This window comes from Fundulus heteroclitus, unplaced genomic scaffold (genome assembly GCF_011125445.2).
Source record: "Fundulus heteroclitus isolate FHET01 unplaced genomic scaffold, MU-UCD_Fhet_4.1 scaffold_894, whole genome shotgun sequence".
In the NCBI taxonomy this organism is placed as follows: Eukaryota; Metazoa; Chordata; class Actinopteri; order Cyprinodontiformes; family Fundulidae; genus Fundulus; species Fundulus heteroclitus.
The window spans coordinates 15722-35320 of NW_023397355.1; the positions used below are offsets into that span (position 1 = coordinate 15722).

A 19599-nucleotide genomic window follows, 5' to 3' on the forward strand; every position below is an offset into this window, starting at 1 on the left:
TTCTGCAGAACCTGAACTAGAACCTCTGCTCTGAGTCTGATTCTACAGAACCTGGACCAGAACCTGCTCTGGCTCTGATTCTGCAGAACCAGAACCTCTGCTGTGGGTCTGATTCTACAGAACCTGGACCAGAACCTCTGCTGTGGGTCTGATTCTACAGAACATGGACCAGAACCTGCTCTGGCTCTGATTCTGCAGAACCTGAACCTCTGCTGTGGGTCTGATTCTGAGCAGAATGAAGCTGCATGGTCTTTCTCTCCTGAAGGAAACGTTTCCACAGATCTGAGCATCCTGTCCTGTAGAGCAAACCAGAGGCACGAACAGAACCAGCACATCGGGCCCAGTAGGACCAGAACAGTTGAAGCAGGAATGTTTACTCTGTGTTTTACCATCAGATAAAAGAGGAGAGAGAATCCCAGGAAGGAGCCGACAGGCTGCTGTGACTCCATCACCTCTGTTCCCGGCAGCTAATGAATTTCCCGTTAATCCTCTAATCTCCTCTTCCTGACTCACCGTCAGCGTCTCACTCGGCTCCGCCCGCCGTCCCATCAGCAGGTTACCTGCTGCAGACGGCTTTACCTGACAGGAACAGGGACACCTGCAGGCTGTCAGGGTCAGGCAGCTGCAGGAGAACCATCTCTGGAAGATCATGTCTGCTCCTCACTAAGCTGTTGAACCAGGGTGGAGAAAGATCTCACACACATCCTCTCCTGAACCGGGTTTTCATCAGATATGGTGGCTGGAGAAGGCCTCTGCCCTCAGTTTGGACTGTCAGGATGACATTTTGCTCCCTTTGATTCAGACATTCTTGTTATTGGTTCAGAACCACTGCAGGACATTCAGTGGTTCTGTCCTGCAGTTCTGCAGCTTCCTGAGGAACTCCAGAGGTTCTTCTTTCTCCTACCAGCTGTGTCCAGTCCTGCAGACAAAGAGCAGCACCATGATCACCTTTATTCCAATAAATCCTGCAAAATGACTAACAGCAGAACAGAACCCAGATTAGAACTTCCACCTATAAAACACGTTGCTTTTCCGCTCAGTTCTGGCCCGGTTCTGGTTAACACCCACCCTGATCTGGACCACAGGAGCTGCAGGAGAGGCTTCTGCAGCTCACGCTGTACTCAGGCAAGGTGGCGGTGGTATCATGCTGTGGGGCGGTGCTGGTCCATATTCCTGAACCCGTCAGACCCAGAAGGAGGCCAGACGTGCTGTGATGGATGCAGGTGAGCTCCAGGTGAGCTCCAGGTGAGCTCCAGGTGAGCAGGGAGGGGTGTATGTATATTTTTGAGCCGAGGAGATCCAGAATTAATTCAAACTTCTCTGGTTTGTGTTTTTAACTGGAGCAGTTCAGAAAGCTGCTGCTGCTGAATCTCACTGACAGACTGTGAGTCAGGACCAGAACCAGAACCAGGACCAGAACCAGAACCAGAAGCAGGACCAGGACCAGAACCAGAACCAGAAGCAGAACCAGAACCAGAAGCAGGACCAGAAGCAGAACCAGAAGCAGAACCAGAACCAGAACCAGGACCAGAACCAGAACCAGGACCAGAACCAGGACCAGAAGCAGAACCAGGACCAGAACCAGAACCAGGACCAGAAGCAGAAGCAGAACCAGGACCAGAACCAGAACCAGAAGCAGGACCAGAACCAGAACCAGAACCAGGACCAGAACCAGAACCAGAACCAGAAGCAGGACCAGAACCAGAACCAGAACCAGAACCAGAAGCAGAACCAGAAGCAGAACCAGAAGCAGAAGCAGGACCAGAAGCAGGACCAGAAGCAGAACCAGAAGCAGAACCAGAAGCAGAAGCAGGACCAGAACCAGAACCAGAACCAGAACCAGAACCAGAACCAGAACCAGGACCAGAGCGGGGCTCCTCTCCACAGCTTCTCCTAACATGGTGCTGAGCCTGCAGAGCAGCAGCCAGCCGTCACACTGCAGCACACCTTCATCTCCAGCAGCCCCTCCCTCCTCTGCTGCTGCTCCTCCTCGGATCGGACCGCGCAGCCAGAACCGTCTCCTGCTTATCGGATCAGGACGGGATGGAGCTCCGCTGCAGAACCGCCGCCGTCCTGCTGCTCCTCCTGGTACCAGGTAAACATGATTTACATTTACAGCTGCAGTCAGGCTGGACCGAGCTGGGTTCTGTTGGCTTTGTTCTGAGAGTCCAGCTGAAGGTTCAACAGAACCCTCTGTGGGTTCTGTGGAGTTCTGGATGGGAGAACCTTTTCTGGTGGAGGTTAGTCTTTATTAGCAGAACGTTTGCTGGGCAGCAGACGTCCCGTAACGACCGTTTATAGAACCGTCTGCATGTCTCTGCTGGTCGGTTCTGCTGCTGTTCCTCAGGAGGAACCGGTCCGAACCCCAGATAAAGTCTGTGAGGTCAGAACCAGGAGGAACCCGGATGTTTGGGAGCAGACAGGCTTCCTGCTGAGTAGAGGACTAAAATCCTGAAGCTGGACCCGTTCCTCGTTTGTTCTGATAACAAACAGAACCTCTCCAGAACAACCAGCCGAGCAAACATCTCCCTGCTGCAGAACCCGGACCTCTGAGCTCCTTGGTTCCTGAAACATCAGAGCAGAGAGGAACTCATTGTGGGTTCTCCATGTTCAGAACCAGCTGAACACGTGTGGGGAACACAAACTGGGTTCTGGTTCTGAGAAGTTTTTATGTATTTACATAAACAGAACTCTACTGATCACATTTATTCCAGGTGTCACTGAGTTGATCCTCTGAGGGTTTGATCTATGGTTCTGGTTCTGTTCACTGGTTCTCTGCCTCAGGACCAGAACATCCCAGCAGAGCTGCGTATCAGTGGAAGCTGAGTGCTTCAGCTTTGGAGCCGACCGTCAGGACGTGATGGTTCTAGTCCCTGTGGGCGGAGCCTCATGATCACATGGTCAAAACAGACTCTGCAGACCTTCTCATTGGTCATGGGGTCAGCAGATGGAGGCTGGTGGTGGAACGGACCCTCATCTCTGGTCCTGATTGTCTTCTCATGAAGATTTACCAGTTCTACCTGAGGAAGAGTGAAAGGAGCTCAGTTCTTGGCCAGTTGGTGGATCATGATGGAACGTTCTCCGTGGTGAAGACCCAACACACCCAATACGACGGCACTTTACCACAAATGTTACTGGTTATGAAACTGGAGGTCTAAGCTTCACCTGTGGTCTTGGGTTTGATATTTTCAAAGCAGTCCGTGATGAAGACTGAGAAGATTTTGCTAGAGTTGAGACATACCATAGATAACCATAGACATACTAAATGTAGACGCCTGGTTGAGAGGTTCTGCCTGCTGCAGATGCGTCAGAGCGTCCGCCATGTTGGATGTGGCAAATCTGCAGTTACTCAGTCACTTAAACAGTATCAGAGGGACTGTAATCTCAGAATATACTTTATATTCCTAATAGTTTTATTTTTGTAATATTACGAGTTTATTTCCTGTCCCTTTGGCTTCAGTCTCCTGACTTTATTCTCGTAAAGAATAAAAATAATTATAAGAATCTATCCTGGCCCTATTACTCCAGGACTGAAGTAGTTCTGCAAACTTCTGGAAATGTTTCCCCTTAATTGTTTTTGTAAAGTGCCTAATTGTTTTTTCTCATAATAATACGACTTTTGTGTTGTTGTTTTTTTTTTTTTTTACTTTATTCTCCTATGGCTTTTTTCTCACATTAGCAATTTTATCTCTTTAATACTCCCCCAAAAATTCTGTTGCTAATCTGTGTCTATACCAGATCTTAAAAGGTTCACACGGTTTTACGAAATAATGAAGACCACAATGTTTAGATTTAACCAATTGATTTTTAGATTCATAACACATACATTTATTTCTCTCTCTCTCTCTCTCTCTCTCTCTCTCATATATAAATGTTATATATATATATATATATATATATATATATATATATATATATATATATATATATATATAACATTTATAAATATATAAATAACAATATACAAAAACATATATTTACATATATGTGTATACGTGTATACATATATATACATATACACATGTCAAATACTTCAGCACCTAATTTCCTAGTAGTTGATAGTGTTAGTACATCCACTGACTGTAGAATTACCTGTGAAACGTTTTCACTCAGCCAGAAAACTGCTTGTTGTTGCAACCAAATCCTGTGGGATTCTGTGAGAGTAGGGAGGAGCAAGATGGCGGCCAGTGACTTCAGTTTTTAGGGCCAATCAGCAATCAGTGGTCTCCACCTGAGCAAAAGCACAACTTTGACCTCCGACGCTCTCTAGCTGTTAAGCTAGCTGCTACATTAGAAGGTCACTTCCTGCTGGGAATATCACAGTAAAAGCACTTCCTGTTCCTTTCGATCAGCAGTTGTGTCATTTATTATGATGTAATTTATTCCTTACGTCTGGACATTTTATCATTTAGAATGGAGGACAAAGGTTTTAAATGTGAATTTAGAAAACAGTTTCCATAAATTATAAAAGTGAGAAGAAAAGCCTCCAAAGCAGATTTAGTGCAATTATGGAAAGCAGGAGTGGGCGGCTGTTCCCTCAGTAGCGTCTGACAGGGAGAGAAACAGAAGGGAGGTTAACCCCCTGAAGTTTTTAAATAAAAATAACGAGGCAAAGCATCATTACACATGCAGGTATTCACTACTGAGGCAAGACTAAACTTCCTTCAGCAAATATGATGATGAAAAATGATGCAAATTGAACTGTAAAAGCAACAAGGCATGAAAATGATCCCATGTTCAGCCTGTGACGTCTGCCCTAATTCAAACATTATTTACTCTGAACAGCGGTGTTAAAGTCTGTGAATATAAAATTATAAAGCAGACTGAGGATTTTTGGTTTTGGTAAATTCCTTTACGTTCCTAATGCCTCTTTTAAAATTTTGCATATTTTACAATATGCTAAATTTTAAAAGAGGCATATATTTATATTTTAACAGCTTCATGTGCCACCTATATTAAATACTGACTGAATAAACAAACAATGTGGCTTTCCTCACACATGATTTAACTTACACATAGTTATTGAACATAATAAAACAGAAACCTATGAAGTTACTGAATGGAAACAGGTTGAAGAGGATAAAATACACAAAACACTAATAATCCCCTTAAAGCCCAGAACATCAGCCGTGCTTTGAGCATCATGTCTTTCTCTATCGTTCATTTTTTGCGTAATCCCCTCTGCTTTTTCACATCCTCGCCTCCTCAGCATTCAGTGAGTTTTGGTTGAGAAACTGATTCTGCTCCGCCACGCAGGGCGGCTGAAAAACAAACATTTGTCTAAAATCTTAAGGAACTTGTTGAGCGTTTATATTTCAAAGCAAAACAGATTAAGAGCATTTTTCATCTTTAAACAGTGCAGAGACGTAATCCCACACCAGACTCCATTTGGACCGCTACATGTTGCGCCGGCCTGCCGTTACATTTTTCTCTCATTACTGCGGTCTGGCTCCACTTTAGAATGACAAGCAGCGCCCCCTGCTGGGTGGCAGCTGTACTACAACACTGGAAAAAGGTATTAACCGTTAATTAGATAGAACAAACTTTAATGTAATTGACAATTAATCATAAGTGAATTATGTGTTTGCATTCCTAATGGATACTTTATTTATCCTGAGGGAAAATTAAAAATAAAATTTTAAATAAACTAAAATTAACTGATAACAGTGTTGTTAAAACATGTTGATGCATAAATGTAAGATTTTTCTAATATTTTTATTTCTCCTCTTATAGCAACTGTGTTAAAAACACTAGCATTGAGAAGTTATCTTGGCATCAAGAGAAACACACAGATAAATACTTTATTATCGTTCTCTTTCTGTGTTGGGGGGGGGGGTATATGCACTTAGGGCCCCTGAGCATAGCCCTCAGAAAATGTATATCTATGATAAAACCATTATTTTCACAAACACATGCTATAACAACACTGTATATTTTACACATCCAATGTATATTTTTGTAAAAATAAGTAAAAGTTCCTCATAATTCCAACACGAGATTGACTTTGCCCAATATTTTGGAATTTATTTCTCCAAAATCCTAAAAGGTGACAACAAACTCTCTTCATATTATGATAAAGGGTCTCTAATACTATAACCTGAATACATATTTGATCATTTTACTGTAAACCCCCCCCCCCCCAAAAAAAAAAAAAAATATTTTTTAGTGTTCTGCTTCTCCTTTCTCTTAATTTCAGCCCTTTCGTTACCGTAATGCATGTTCTATAGGCGAAGCTAATATTTAGGACAGAGTGAACGTCACGTGATTCTGAAGGTTCTATTGGGTTTATCCGACCAGTTGATCGGGTTCTTTTCCACCATGTGAGACGTTCTGGGCTGCATGAGCCCAGCCTGGGTGTTCTGGAAAATTCCCAGAACCGTTGATGGAGTTAAACAACAAGGTTCAGTTTCAAGAGGTTCTCCTGGTGATTTCGGAGGTCCAGAAAGAAGAGGACTGGAGTCATGTGACCTGGTATCAGGTCATGTGACCTGGCTTTGCCCCATGCCATCACAAAGACTGGACCTGGACTTTAGAACCTCGTCAGGAGGATCTCAGCTGTTTTGTTCTGACTCGAGTCTCCGAATGAAATCTGCTTCTTTAACAGCAGCTGATTATTCATTTATTAATAATTATTAATTATCGCCACCATTAAACAACATAGTTGGTAAAATGACTCGTTTGAAACCTCAACGTTTCGGAGCGGACTCGGGCCGGAGGAGCAGAACCTTCCCTCCACTGCGGGTCGCTGGCGGTTCAGACTGATGGGCCTGGGTTCAGTCGGGTCAGAGGAGGACGTTGGATCTTCAGCTCACCTTATAAGGAAACATCAGTGAGAAGATCAGAGATGATCCAGATGTTCTGTCACAGGCCGATGTTTGTCCTCAGAACCTGACCTCCGGATCATCAGTCATGAGGACAGAACAGCGTCGGCCCAGCGGGTCCAGTCTGGCAGCCTGAGACGATCCAGGACAAACCTTCAGATCAGAGCTGCTTCTACACCACAACAGAACCTCCATCCAGAACCGGACTCCATGCATGAAGATGATTTAGTGTAAAAAGTAAAACATTCTCCTCTAAGCTTTTATACCAGAACTTGTTGATTTTAGTGATTTAACCCTTTCAGCTCCTGGTACCGGGCCTGAACCGGGCTGAGCCGTGTCCAGTTCTGCCAGAGCTGCCTCCACATGTCCATGTTTGTCCACAGCCTCTGACAGCTCAGGGACATTTCAGCGTCTGCTTTCCTTTTTAGTCAGAGATGGAGCGGAGCCCCCCGTCCTCCTGCAGAACCATCCAGCTGCTCCGTGTTTCTCATCACAGCTGCAGCTCAGAGGCAGAATGCCAACTAACCAGCTTCACACATCTCATCAACCCTGAGCCAGTAAATATGAGCTGAGACTGATGTGAGGGGAGATCAGGAGCTTCAGGGGAGTTTTCCTGGTAACCTCCACAGGAAGGCGTGAGCTGCAGCCATCAGGCAGGACCACAGCTGAAGCTTAGACCTTCAGAAGCAGAGATGTTTGACACGGACGGTGAAACGGGTCTTCTGCAGGACGGATGATTGGGATGTTTGAGCCTGTATGTATAATTCTGACCCTGTTTGGATCAGAGAACATTTACAGTAAGTATTTTGTGGCTGAACGAACAGAACGGTTGAAATAAATAATTAAAGTCATAAACTGATGCAACAAACGCTGAGTGAAAGCAAACCTCTGCGTTCTGAAGAAACGCTGAGGAGACGTCTTCAGTCTGAGGAGGTCCAGATAAACTCCGCCTCATCAGCAGAACCTTCAGTGGACCAACAGGTCCGACCAGCTTTGAGACAAACAGAGCTAGTTAATCACACGCAAAAGAGGACCATCAGCCGACCAACCCATGGTTAGCGCTCTGATGGCTGCTAGTTGTCCCCAGGGGGCGGAGTCAGACTCACAGTCACAGCGTGGGAAGAGGGGACAGTCGGACCTGGAGGCCTGTTCAGCACCAGGAGGACTGGGAGCGGTTCTACATGGAGGCAACAGAGCAGCTGGCTTGTTTGATGGTCACTCTGTCAGGGATGAAGACGTTGTCTTCCTGGATGGACAGGAACGTTTCTTTGATAGGAGAGTGAAGGAGCCATTTCTGTGAAGAGAACCCGCCCATCAGGTCCCTCCAGGTCCGACTGTCCCCTCTTCCCACGCTGTGACTGCGAGCCTGACTCCGCCCCCTGGGGACAACCAGCCGCCATCAGAGCGCTAACCATGGGTTGGTCGACTGATGGTCCTCATTTGTGTGTGATCAACCAGCTCTGATTGTCTCAGCTTTACTGGTTGGTCCACTGAAGGTTCTGCTGATAAAGCTCATCTGGACGTCCTCAGACTGAAGACGTCTCCTGGGGATGAGACGAATCATTTCAACAGAGGAGAACCCGTCCAGAGAACCTCCTCAGTTTAACTTTCTAATATTTGTTTTTGCGTCGTCACAAAATCCACGTCAAACACGATGAAAACATGATGAACCAAGTATTACCTAACTGGTATTTTAACTTTAAAGGAGACTTTGGATCCAACACGTATAGAGACAGAATAAACCGGACCGGTCCAACACCTAAAACTACCTTATGTTGGTTCTGGATTCAGGTTCAGCCCACCTCTAAGGAGGACCAGAGACACAACCATCACCAATCTTACATTTGAATCATACAATTAGAAATGCTTTTTGTAATCACGCATTTTAAATCGAATAATTAAAGCGAAACTGTACATTGAATTTATTAATCCATTATTAATTACTGCCATTTAAAAATGTATTTTCAAATCCTGTTTGCATCTGGATTTGCCGTTTTCCTTCAGCCTCTCATTGGTTAGACGGCCACCGCAGGAGGAACCGTGTTCCTGAATGCAAACGGGTAAAGAAAACGCCAGAGGATCTGAAAACGCAAGGTGGAATGGAAAATGGAAAAAGGAATTACATTTTTAAATGGTTGATGAGGAATCAGATTTATTAGTTGTGGTTTTTAAATCACCATTTAGAAACCGGATTTCAAAATACATTTTCAAATGGCAGTATTTAGTAATGGATTAATAAATAGGATCTACATTTCCTCTTTAATACTTTAATTTAAAGTGTGAGATTACAAAATAAAATGCTTTCTTTCTTTTTCGCTTCATGGACCCGTCTCTGACAGGAAGGGGCTGGTTCTGGTTCTGGTTCTGGTAACTAACGGCAGGATCTCACTGGGTTTAGTGTTAAAAGTCACAAAGATGACTGATATGATCTTCTGTTTTCATCAGAAACTGAGCAGAAATATTCATTGTGTCTATAAAGTCTCTCACCTGAACTGCAGGTGTGAAATACTTCATAAAAAGCCACCGGTGGTAATGATCCAACTTTGGACCGAACCAGAATCAGCACAGAACCTCTGTCCTCTAAAAGGTGCGGGATGTTCTGCAGCTGCCTGACTGAACTCTGTGTCATTGGTGAATTTTCTCCCTGATTTATGAATCGGCGGAGTTTCTCCTCTTACTTATATGGTCACTGAACTTTCTCTGAGCTGCAGTCGTTTCTGAGGTGAAGTCGACTTTTGGACCTGATGGAGGCTGAAAACATCCGAGGCCTTCAGCTTCTCATTTATCAGCTGAAGGCTTCCTGCAACTCATCATTTATACGCCCTGAGAGAAACACACGAGATCAACCAAACACAGAGCGGCGCATTCAGGCCTTTATTTCTGTTAATTAGGATAATTTTCTGCCGGCAGCAAATGAAACGTTTGTGACATCAGACCAATAAAAACATGTAAATACAGAAATATACAGTCAGGCCCAGTGATTTACACAAATATTGATGGACCTTTGGCTAAATTCATTCTAACGCCTGCTTTAACGTGAGAAACAGAAAGCTTTCTGCAGAGCTTCTGTCTTCGTCCTCTTCATCGTTGCCTGGATGAGCGGAGTTTGGAGGAGTGAGGAGCGATTAACGCTGAGGTGACCAGCAGGTTAATTGAGAGGGGAACGTGCAGCAGCTGATGATTAGAAACGATTTAGGATTAAAACTGCAAGAGATTTATCAGAACAGCTCAGCAAAGGACAAAAAAACCCAAACAAGACATTAAATGTTGAAGACAGTAGTTAAATAAACATGTGAGAATAAATTAACCTTATCAGAAAATTGAGGACAAATATTTTGACAACTGAGGATTAAAAGTCCAAAGAGCTGAGAACCTCCAGAAACAGTTTGGTGGACTAAAGCTCTCAGCAGTAATGACTTCATTGGATTCTTCATAAATAAAATTGATTCCATTAGAAATAAAATAATTGGCATCCTTCCAAACATGATTACCTCGTCCTCAGTAAGTGAGGCAGCGTTGGAGGAATCTTTAGAACCTGCGCGGTGTCTGAACTGTTTAGAAGCAGTAGAGCTTTCTGAGCTATCTAAAATTTTAGCTTCATCTAAACCTTCTACCTGTATGTTAGACCCAATCCCAACCAAGTTGTTTAAGGAGATATTCCCTCTGATCAGTGGTCCTATTTTAGACATTATTAATCTATCCTTAGTAAATGGATATGTACCACAGGCTTTTAAAGTAGCTGGTATTAAACCTTTACTTAAGAAACCTTCTCTTGATCAAGATGAGCTAGTAAATTACAGACCTATATTTAATCTTCTTTTCTTATCTAAAATTATTGAGAAAGTAGTTGCTAATCAACTTTGTGAACATTTACAAAGTAATGACCTACTTGAGGAGTTTCAGTCAGGCTTCAGAGCTCATCATAGCACTGAAACAGCTCTGGTGAAGGTCACCTAATGATATTCTCATGGCCTCAGATAATGGACTTGTGTCTATACTTGTCCTGTTAGATCTCAGTGCTGCAGTTTGATACAGTTGATCACAATATTCTCCTACAAAGACTTGAACATACTGTAGGGATTAAGGGAAAAGCATTAGGCTGGTTTAAATCTTATCTGTCAGACAGATTCCAGTTTGTTCATGTTAATAATAAATCTTCCTCAAACTCTAGGGTCACTTGTGGAGTATCACAGGGTTCAGTCCTTGGACCAATTCTATTTACTATATATATGCTTCCGATTGGCAAAATTATCAGACAGCATGGGATTAATTTCCACTGTTATGCTGATGACACTCAGCTATATTTATCCATAAATCCTGATGAATCCAATCAATTACTTCGACTGCAGTCATGTCTTGATGACATCAAAAGCAGGATGACTTTAAATTTCCTGCATTTAAATTCTGACAAGACAGAAGTTGTAATCTTTGGGCCAGAGTCCTCAAAAAATAAAGTTCTTAATCAATCACTTAATCTGGATGGCATTAACTTGGCCTCTGGTAATAAAGTTAAAAATCTTGATGTTATTTTTGACCAAGACATGTCATTTAAATCCCATATTAAACAGGTTTCCAGAGTTTCCTTTTTTCACCTCAGGAATATCTCCAAAATTAGAAACATTCTGTCCAGGAGTGATGCTGAAAAACTAGTCCATGCATTTGTTACTTCAAGGCTGGACTATTGTAATTCTTTACTATCAGGAATTCCACAAAATGCAGTTCAAAGCCTTCAGCTGATCCAAAATGCTGCAGCAAGAGTTCTGATGAAAATCAACAAGAGGGATCATATTTCTCCTGTTTTAGCTTCTCTTCATTGGCTTCCTGTTAAATCAAGAATAGAATTTAAAATTCTCCTTCTAACGTATAAAGCCCTTAATAATCAAGCTCCATCATATATCAGAGCTCTGATTACCCCGTATGTTCCTAACAGAGCACTTCGCTCTCAGACTGCAGGTCTGCTGGTGGTTCCTAGAGTCTCTAAAAGTAGAATGGGAGGCAGATCCTTTAGCTATCAGGCTCCTCTCCTGTGGAACCAACTCCCAGTTTTGGTCCGTGAGGCAGACACCCCTTCTACTTTTAAGACTAAAATTAAAACTTTCCTTTGTGACAAAGCTTCTAGTCAGAGTGGCTCATGTTACCCTGAGCTACCTCTATAGTTATGCTGCTATAGGCTTAGGCTGCTGGAGGACATCAGGGTCTATTTCTCTCACTCTGCTGAGTTCTCCTACTGCTCTCCAATCTGCATTGTTTGTTGTTATTTCAGCTTTTAACTTCTTGTTCTCTGTCATTTTTTCTTCATAGAAGGTACACCTGGTCTGGCGTTCTGTTAGTTGTGACATCATCAGGGGAGGCAGATCATCCTCTATTACCATCTAACATAGAAAGTACTCCTGGGTCAATGTGAGCTTCTGCACTTTCTGTGTCTCTGCTCTGTCTTCTCTAACATAGAAAGTACCCCTGGGTCAATGTGAGCTTCTGTGCTTTCTGTGTCTCTGCTCTGTCTTCTCTACCATAGAAAGTACTCCTGGGTCAATGTGAGCTTCTGAGCTTTCTGTGTCTCTGCTCTGTCTTCTCTAACATAGAAAGTACTCCTGGGTCAATGTGAGCTTCTGAGCTTTCTGTGTCTCTGCTCTGTCTTCTCTAAGCCCCAGTGGGTGGAGGCAGATGAGCGTTCACACTGAGCCTGGTTCTGGTTCTGCTGGAGGTTCTCCTCCCTGTTAAAGGGGAGTTTTCCTCTCCACTGTTGCTTCATGCATGCTCAGTATGAGGGATTGCTGCAAAGCCATCAACAATGCAGACGACTGTCCACTGTGGCTCTACGCTCTTTCAGGAGGAGTGAATGCTGCTTGGAGAGACTTGATGCAACCTGCTGGGTTTCCTTAGAGAGGAAACTTTCTCACCAACCTGGAGGATCTGATGGAGTCTGACTTTGGAAACAGACTTAAGATGATGTTGTTAATTGGTGCTATATAAATAAAATTGAACTGAATTAAAGTTTTAGGAAAGAATCCAGAGTGAACCGTTTCTTCGTTTCTCTGCAGGTTGTCTCTGTGCCCACGGCCGCTTCGCCCAGAAGCTTCTGAACGACCTTTTCTCCAACTACACCAACGCTCTGCGGCCGGTGGAGGACACGGACCACATCATCAACGTGACCCTGCAGATCACCCTGTCCCAGATCATCGACATGGTAACCAGACCTGCTCACGGTTCATGGTGCTGGCTGGACTCTGAGGTTCTAAACTGTTTGGTCTCGTCAGGATGAAAGGAACCAGATCCTGAGCACCTACCTGTGGGTCCGCCAGGTGTGGATGGATGCCTTCCTCACCTGGAGGAAGGAGGACTACGATGGGCTGGACACCATCCGGATCCCCAGCAGTTACGTGTGGAGGCCGGACATCGTCTTGTACAACAGGTAGAAGAAGCTTCTTTCAGAGGAACTCCCTCAGGTTTTAAGCGTTCTTGTCTCTCTGCTCTGCAGCGCAGACGATGAGTTCTCCAGCTCCATGGAGACCAACGTTGTCCTCCGTAATGACGGACAGGTGATGTGGGACCAACCGGCCATCACTAAGAGCTCCTGCTCTGTGGACGTGGCCTTCTTCCCCTTCGATGTGCAGCAGTGCCACCTGACCTTCGGCTCCTGGACTCACAACGGAAACCAGATGGACCTTTTTAACGCCTTGGACAGCGCCGATCTGGCCGACTTTGTCCCCAACGTGGAGTGGGAGGTAAGAAGCCACCTTCACACCAACTTTTCCATGGTGATCAATGTCACTGACCGGAGACCTCTGTCTGAGCAGGTTCTGGGCATGCCAGCCAAGAAGAACGTCATCCTGTACGGCTGCTGCTCAGACCCGTACCCAGACATCACCTTCACGCTCCACCTGAAGAGACGCGCCTCCTTCTACATCTTCAACCTCCTCATCCCCTGCATGATGATCTCCTTCCTTGCTCCGCTGGGCTTCTACCTTCCGGCGGACTCTGGGGAGAAGGTTTCCCTGGGTGTGACCGTGCTGCTGGCCCTCACTGTGTTCCAGCTGCTGGTGGCCGAGAGCATGCCACCTTCTGAGAGCGTCCCGCTCATCGGTGAGCAGAACCGCTCGTTTCCTAATGGACTGAACCTTAAACTGAGTCTGTGTGGGTTGAACTCCCTGGTGTGATTCTACTAATTATTGGTGTCCAATAATTAGTAGAATCACTGATCAGAATAAAGGCCCGACCCCTCTGGGCGCAGCCCAGTTCAGTGGATCCAACCTGAAAGCTGGAGTTGTGTTCGTGTTCAGGTCCAGGTCCACTGGACCGCCGCTTTGTTCCTTCTGAACATGCAGATGAAAGCGACTCTTGGATCCATGAAGACAGAGGGTGATATTCAGTAACTTCCCTTTCAGATCTGTGCTGCAACATTTGTGTAAAGTGGAAGTTCTGCAGCAGCAGTGAATGTTGCCGTGGACTCCGTTGATCCTGGAGGAAACCAGGCTTCATTTCCACTACCCACAATGCAACTCCCTGAAACAGACATGGAGGGCAGTTTGTCTAAGGCTAAATAAGCATCACCAGTAATATCTCTGTAGCTTTTTAGACAACAGCAGTAAGGAAACATCCCTCCCATGCCTCTGAGAACTAAAGGTTCTGGTCGGCGATAAAAAGTGGCCTGGGGAGCACGTTGCTCCTAATTAAAGGATTTAGATTTGTGGCTGTGATATTCAGAGGTAGTTGAGTTGTGACTGTCAGGACAGAACAGAACCCTTCAGACTGAGGAGGGATGGAGTCAAAACCTGCAGAGCCAGTAGATTAGCTGCTGGTTCCTCTGATGGTTTAGTTCCCTGGAGGCCGGCAGCTCAATAAATCCTGTTAAAAGACATTCCTTCTAAAATCAACCTAAATCATTCTCATTTGTCACCCGGGATGGAAGTAGCATTCCCTAGAAACAATTGGTCCTCTCCACTGATCTCTATTTATTCACTGGCCGCCATCTTGCTCCTCCCTACTCTCCCAGAATCCCACAGGATTTGGTTGCAACAACAAGCAGTTTTCTGGCTGAGTGAAAACGTTTCACAGGTAATTCTACAGTCAGTGGATGTACTAACACTATCAACTACTAGGAAATTAGGTGCTGAAATATTTAGCATGTTATTATATTAAATATATAAAAATATGTATACGTATATATGTATACTTATATGTAAATATGTTTTTGTATATTGTTATTTATATATTTATAAATGTTATTTATATATATTTATAAATGTTATATATATAAATGTTATTTATATATATGTTATATATATATAAATGTTATTTATATATATATATATATATATATATATATATATATATATATATATATATATATATATAAATAGCATGCAAAATATTTCAGCACATGACTTTTTCAGTACTTGATAGTTTTAGAACATAACATAAAAGTATATGACATTTTAAAAGTCTTAAGCCCCTACTGAACTTGAGAAAATCCTTGTTATTCGATGCTGTAGCGCACATATTCCTTAGTTACTGGGGGAAAATAGGGAGTACCAATATGGCGGCTGGTGGCTTCACAGCAACGTGTATTATATATGGCCAATCAGCAATCCAGTGAATAAATAGAGATCAGTGGTCCTCTCCATCATCAATGTTTTAGTCACGTTTTGCTCCTTTCAAACCCAGAGGTACTTCAGTTCAGAGCCCATGTTTACTTCCAGGTCCCTGAGCCAATCAAATGAGAGACCCCAGAGTTCCCAACACACAGCGCAGCATTTGGTTTTTTATCTTGGTAAAACCCGAATACAACATCATGGACCCGTCCTGTGGAACTATAAACTCAGTGGAGTTTCACAGCAGCAACGGACCGTTTAGAAACGGCATATTAGATTGTTGTCGATGGCTGTTGTACCAATTTGTACCAAAGTTTTTGAGTAGATTTCTATTTGAGAAATAATCAAGCTCCTTTTCGCTACAACTGTTAAAAGCTGTTATAACTCAGTCAAGACAAATCTAATCATCTCCAGTTTCTAACACTGCAGGTTTGAGGTAGGGATGCTCAGGTCCTCCAGAACTCCTTTCCTACAGCTTCTAGATGCATCCCATCTCCAACACATAAAATACGTGTTTGAAACTCCTCATCAGCATCCGGTCTTTCATTAGATTCAGGTGTGTTGGGGACCAGCTGTGTCTAAAGGCTGTGTGGTTCTGGAGAACTGGACCTGGGCAGGTTTAAAGCACTAGAGTCATATTAGCTGTTATGTCTGGGCTCCGTTGACCAGAGGAGGCTGAGGAACCATCATGCTCCTTAATGCCAGAGATTGTATCATTGGGGGAACTATAAAAGTTTGTGTCTTTGACTCATAATGCAGTTGTATGTCGACCCTTAGAGGACGTGTCCTGCTTTTATTCCCTTCCTTTTCATATTGAAATCATTCAGGCGTGGTCCATATAAACTGGAGCAACGCTTTGGTCTGAATTCCTTGTTCTCATTGGCCCAATGGCGCCCTCTATTACCCCTGTGCTGAGGTGCGTCTGAGAGCAACTCGTTTCCGTGCTGTCTCTTTAAATCTAAAGGAGGCGCTTCAGACCACGTCCTGCTCCAGGTCACAGGTTGTTCCACTCCCCCCCGCTCGGCCATTTTTGTAGTCTGCTGGGGGACGGAGTAATGAGCTGTGTGGGATAACAGACCCAACAACAGGACTTTTACACTTGTAGCTTCGGTGTCCTTTTAGCTCAGGCTAAAAAAAAAAATCACTCCAAGGAAGAACGCAATAAAATGGCTTAAATGTGGATTTTGTATAAAATGTCCCCTTTAACTGCTGTTTGATGCTAGGCAAGCAGCAGATAAATGCAGTTAAATCAACAGACTTGAAATAGCAGCACAGCTGAATGTCTTCAGCATAAAGATCATAAGAAACTCTCCTATTAAGTGTCCTAAAAGCCCCACAAGAACTTAACAGGTCCTAAACAGAACCCTGTGGTACCCCGCATCCCAACATGTGGACGTTCTGAACATCCTCAGGTGGGAAACCAGAGGTCATCCGCTGCGTCCTCACCATAGTTTAATGTTGTACTCAGGAACAGGAAGGAAGGAGTCCAGCTACACAACTTACAGCAAGTTTAAAATCGTTCTGGACGGAACAACTAGAAGAACTTAAAGAACAGAGGTGGCTGCAGGAAGCGTCTCTCAGTCAGTTGGTTCTTTAGCAGCTGACGTGTTCTTGAGTCGTTCTCTGACAGTTCGATTGAATCTCAATGAAGGACTTGGTTTAGGTTTCCCGCTGTAGTAAGACGGTGTCAGAACCAGATCCGGATCAGAGGTCAGGCCTAGCTTACCTGGCCAACACTAGCTCCATCTGGGCCAAACGTTAGAAGCTTTCCTCCCTCAGTTTCACACCGAGCAGGAGAAGTGACTCGAGCTCAGATGAACTCTGACCCACCTCAGGGTGACACGGTACCGAGTACAGGATAATGATCTGCTTGTTCATTCACAGGAAAGTACTACATAGCCACCATGACGATGGTCACTGCATCCACAGCTCTCACCATCTTCATCATGAACATCCACCACTGTGGTCCCGAGGCCCGCTCTGTCCCCAAATGGGCCGAGCGCTTCATCCTCAACTACCTGGCTAGGATCTGCTTCGTCAACGAGGTCGGAGAGAGCTGCCTTAGAGGGGCTTCGTCCAAGAAGCAACCGCTGTCCAGGGAGGAGTCCGACAACCGGTCCTCCAGCAGAGGCAGAGGAGCGAGCTGGGATGTTAACGGACAAGCCTGGGGAGGGAGGCTGGAGGAGGAGGGGACGGGGGAATCTGTGAGGATGGAGCAGGACGTGACCCAGGAGACCGTCTGGAAGGAGGATCTGTTCATCACCGTGGACCACTCTGAGGAGGAGGGCGCCGCTGGCAGGAGAGAGGAGGGAGAGGAGGAGTCAGCCGCTGGGAGCGAGGGAGGAAGAGGCGCCAACGTCGAGGAGAAGAAAGCTGTTGGAGGAGCCGTTGAGGAGAACCAGAGGGAGATCTTGGTGAGAACCAGATGTGTGTGCCAGCACCAGCGACTGCTCAAGAGCGTGGAGTACATTGCCAACTCGTACCAGGACCAGCGAACGGCCCAGGTCCGCATCGCAGAGTGGAGGAAGGTCGCCAAGGTGATGGATCGTTTCTTCATGTGGCTCTTCTTCATCATGTTCTTCTTCATGAGCTTCATGATCCTGGGAAAGGCCATCTGATGGATCTGTGTAGAACATCTGGACTCAGCCACCATGACACCATGAAGCACACAGAGACACAAATCATTTCAAAAGTCACTTTTCCTTCAACTAATCGTTGTTCTGAGTTCATCTTTCTCACCATTGTCTTTGCTAAACATTTTCTGCACCGAATGAAACGTAAAGTTTTGGTTTTGTTGCTTCATCCGTAGCTTCTTCTTTCTAATCAAACCTTGTTGATGAGATTGTGGAACCCAGAATGAGCCGAATTTCAAAGACTCCAGTAAATCTACAGGAAGCAAACGGATCCCTGAACCATGTTGAGATGATTAGAACATTTCAAGCCGTTTGGTTCTGTTCTTCATCTTGTCTGGAGGTTTTCAACTAGAACAAATCAGATTTTATGAATGTGACGAATTACGTCTAAGTCCCTGAGAGAAATATTTAAAGAAAGAAAAGTAAAATAATCTTCAGGAATATTAAACAGTGAGGCCTTTGGTTTCCTTTAGGCCAGAGCAGATGATGGTTCGGGTCAGACTCCCTGAAGCTGAACCCAAACCTCACTGGGTCGACAGAACATCCAGAGCTGCTGAAAATGCTGCATTTTTCAGTCTGATCGGGTTTATTGTCACGTTTCTGCTCGTCTCTAAATAATAATCAGGATTCATTTAACTGACCTGAAACATTTCATCAGTTAATCACATTTTTATTATTTTATTCAGGAGGGAAAAGCTTCTGTAATCTAAATGGAGAACTTGGGGCAGAGTTGGTTCTGATTGTTCAGATATTAATGAAAACCTGACACACTGCATGAGTCAGTCACTGTTCAGTGAATGTAATAAATACGCTGAATCTGTGATTTACTACAATAAATGATCTTTATAATTATTCCCTTCTTCTGGTGTAATCTGTGACCTAAACTCTCACACACTAAGACCCGAGCCGACGGGTCAGAACAGCGTTCAGAACAGAAGGTCTTTAGCAGGAATGGACCTGAGCTCCAGAAGCTCAGCAGGCCCGTGGGAAGCAGAGGCAGCAGCGCCCTCTGGTGGAGGACAGGTGACTCACATGCAGAAAGCTATGGTTATGCTGCTTTAATCAGCTTCAGCTTGACAAGAGGAATCTTTAGAAGAAGGTTTTATCATATTTGTTTTTTTATGTCAAAAAATTTCAGACCAGATTTTAATATCTGATAATCAGTCTAAAAATAAAAATACTGTTTTTGAAAGATGATTTCATTTATTAAAGGGAAAGAAATATATCCACACCAAGCTGCCACTGAGTGAAAAACTAGTTAATTTTGGTAGAAGGGAGCGTGGTAGCTCACTGATGCTGAAACTGCTGACAGAACGCTGTGGATCTACCAGTGTTGTAGTCAAGTCACTATGCCTCGAGTCCGAGTCCAGGTTCGAGTCTCCAGTGTTCAAGTCCGAGTCGAGTCACTATTGATCCAAGTTCGTTGTAGGAACATGCCGTGACGTGTGATGTATGACATGAAGCAGTAACATTCCATTGCACTAATAATGTTGTTCTGCGAGCGAGTTATTTTTAAAACGTGACGTCATATCACGTACAGGGCAAATATGCGTT

General features: G+C 44.3%; 1 protein-coding gene across 1 annotated transcript; it reads left to right on the forward strand.

Moving 5' to 3' along the window:
* The first annotated feature begins 1988 nt into the window (after nt 1–1988).
* LOC105921396 (neuronal acetylcholine receptor subunit alpha-10) lies at nt 1989–18517 on the forward strand. The gene is made up of 6 exons (XM_012857104.3): nt 1989–2095; nt 12863–13008; nt 13079–13233; nt 13300–13546; nt 13619–13904; nt 17297–18517. Exons 1-6 carry the CDS (start codon nt 2044–2046, stop codon nt 18028–18030), a joined length of 1620 nt encoding a protein of 539 aa, XP_012712558.2. The 5' UTR covers nt 1989–2043; the 3' UTR covers nt 18031–18517.
* The last annotated feature ends 1082 nt before the right edge of the window (nt 18518–19599 follow it).

Excerpts from the sequence above, each read along its gene's own strand:
- LOC105921396 (XM_012857104.3), top strand. The coding sequence starts at position 2,044 with ATGGAGCTCCGCTGCAGAACCGCCGCCGTCCTGCTGCTCCTCCTGGTA. Across the intron at positions 2,096-12,862 it reads GCTGCTCCTCCTGGTACCAG|GTTGTCTCTGTGCCCACGGC; the intron begins GTAAACATGATT and ends GTTTCTCTGCAG. Across the intron at positions 13,547-13,618 it reads TCCCCAACGTGGAGTGGGAG|GTTCTGGGCATGCCAGCCAA; the intron begins GTAAGAAGCCAC and ends CTGTCTGAGCAG.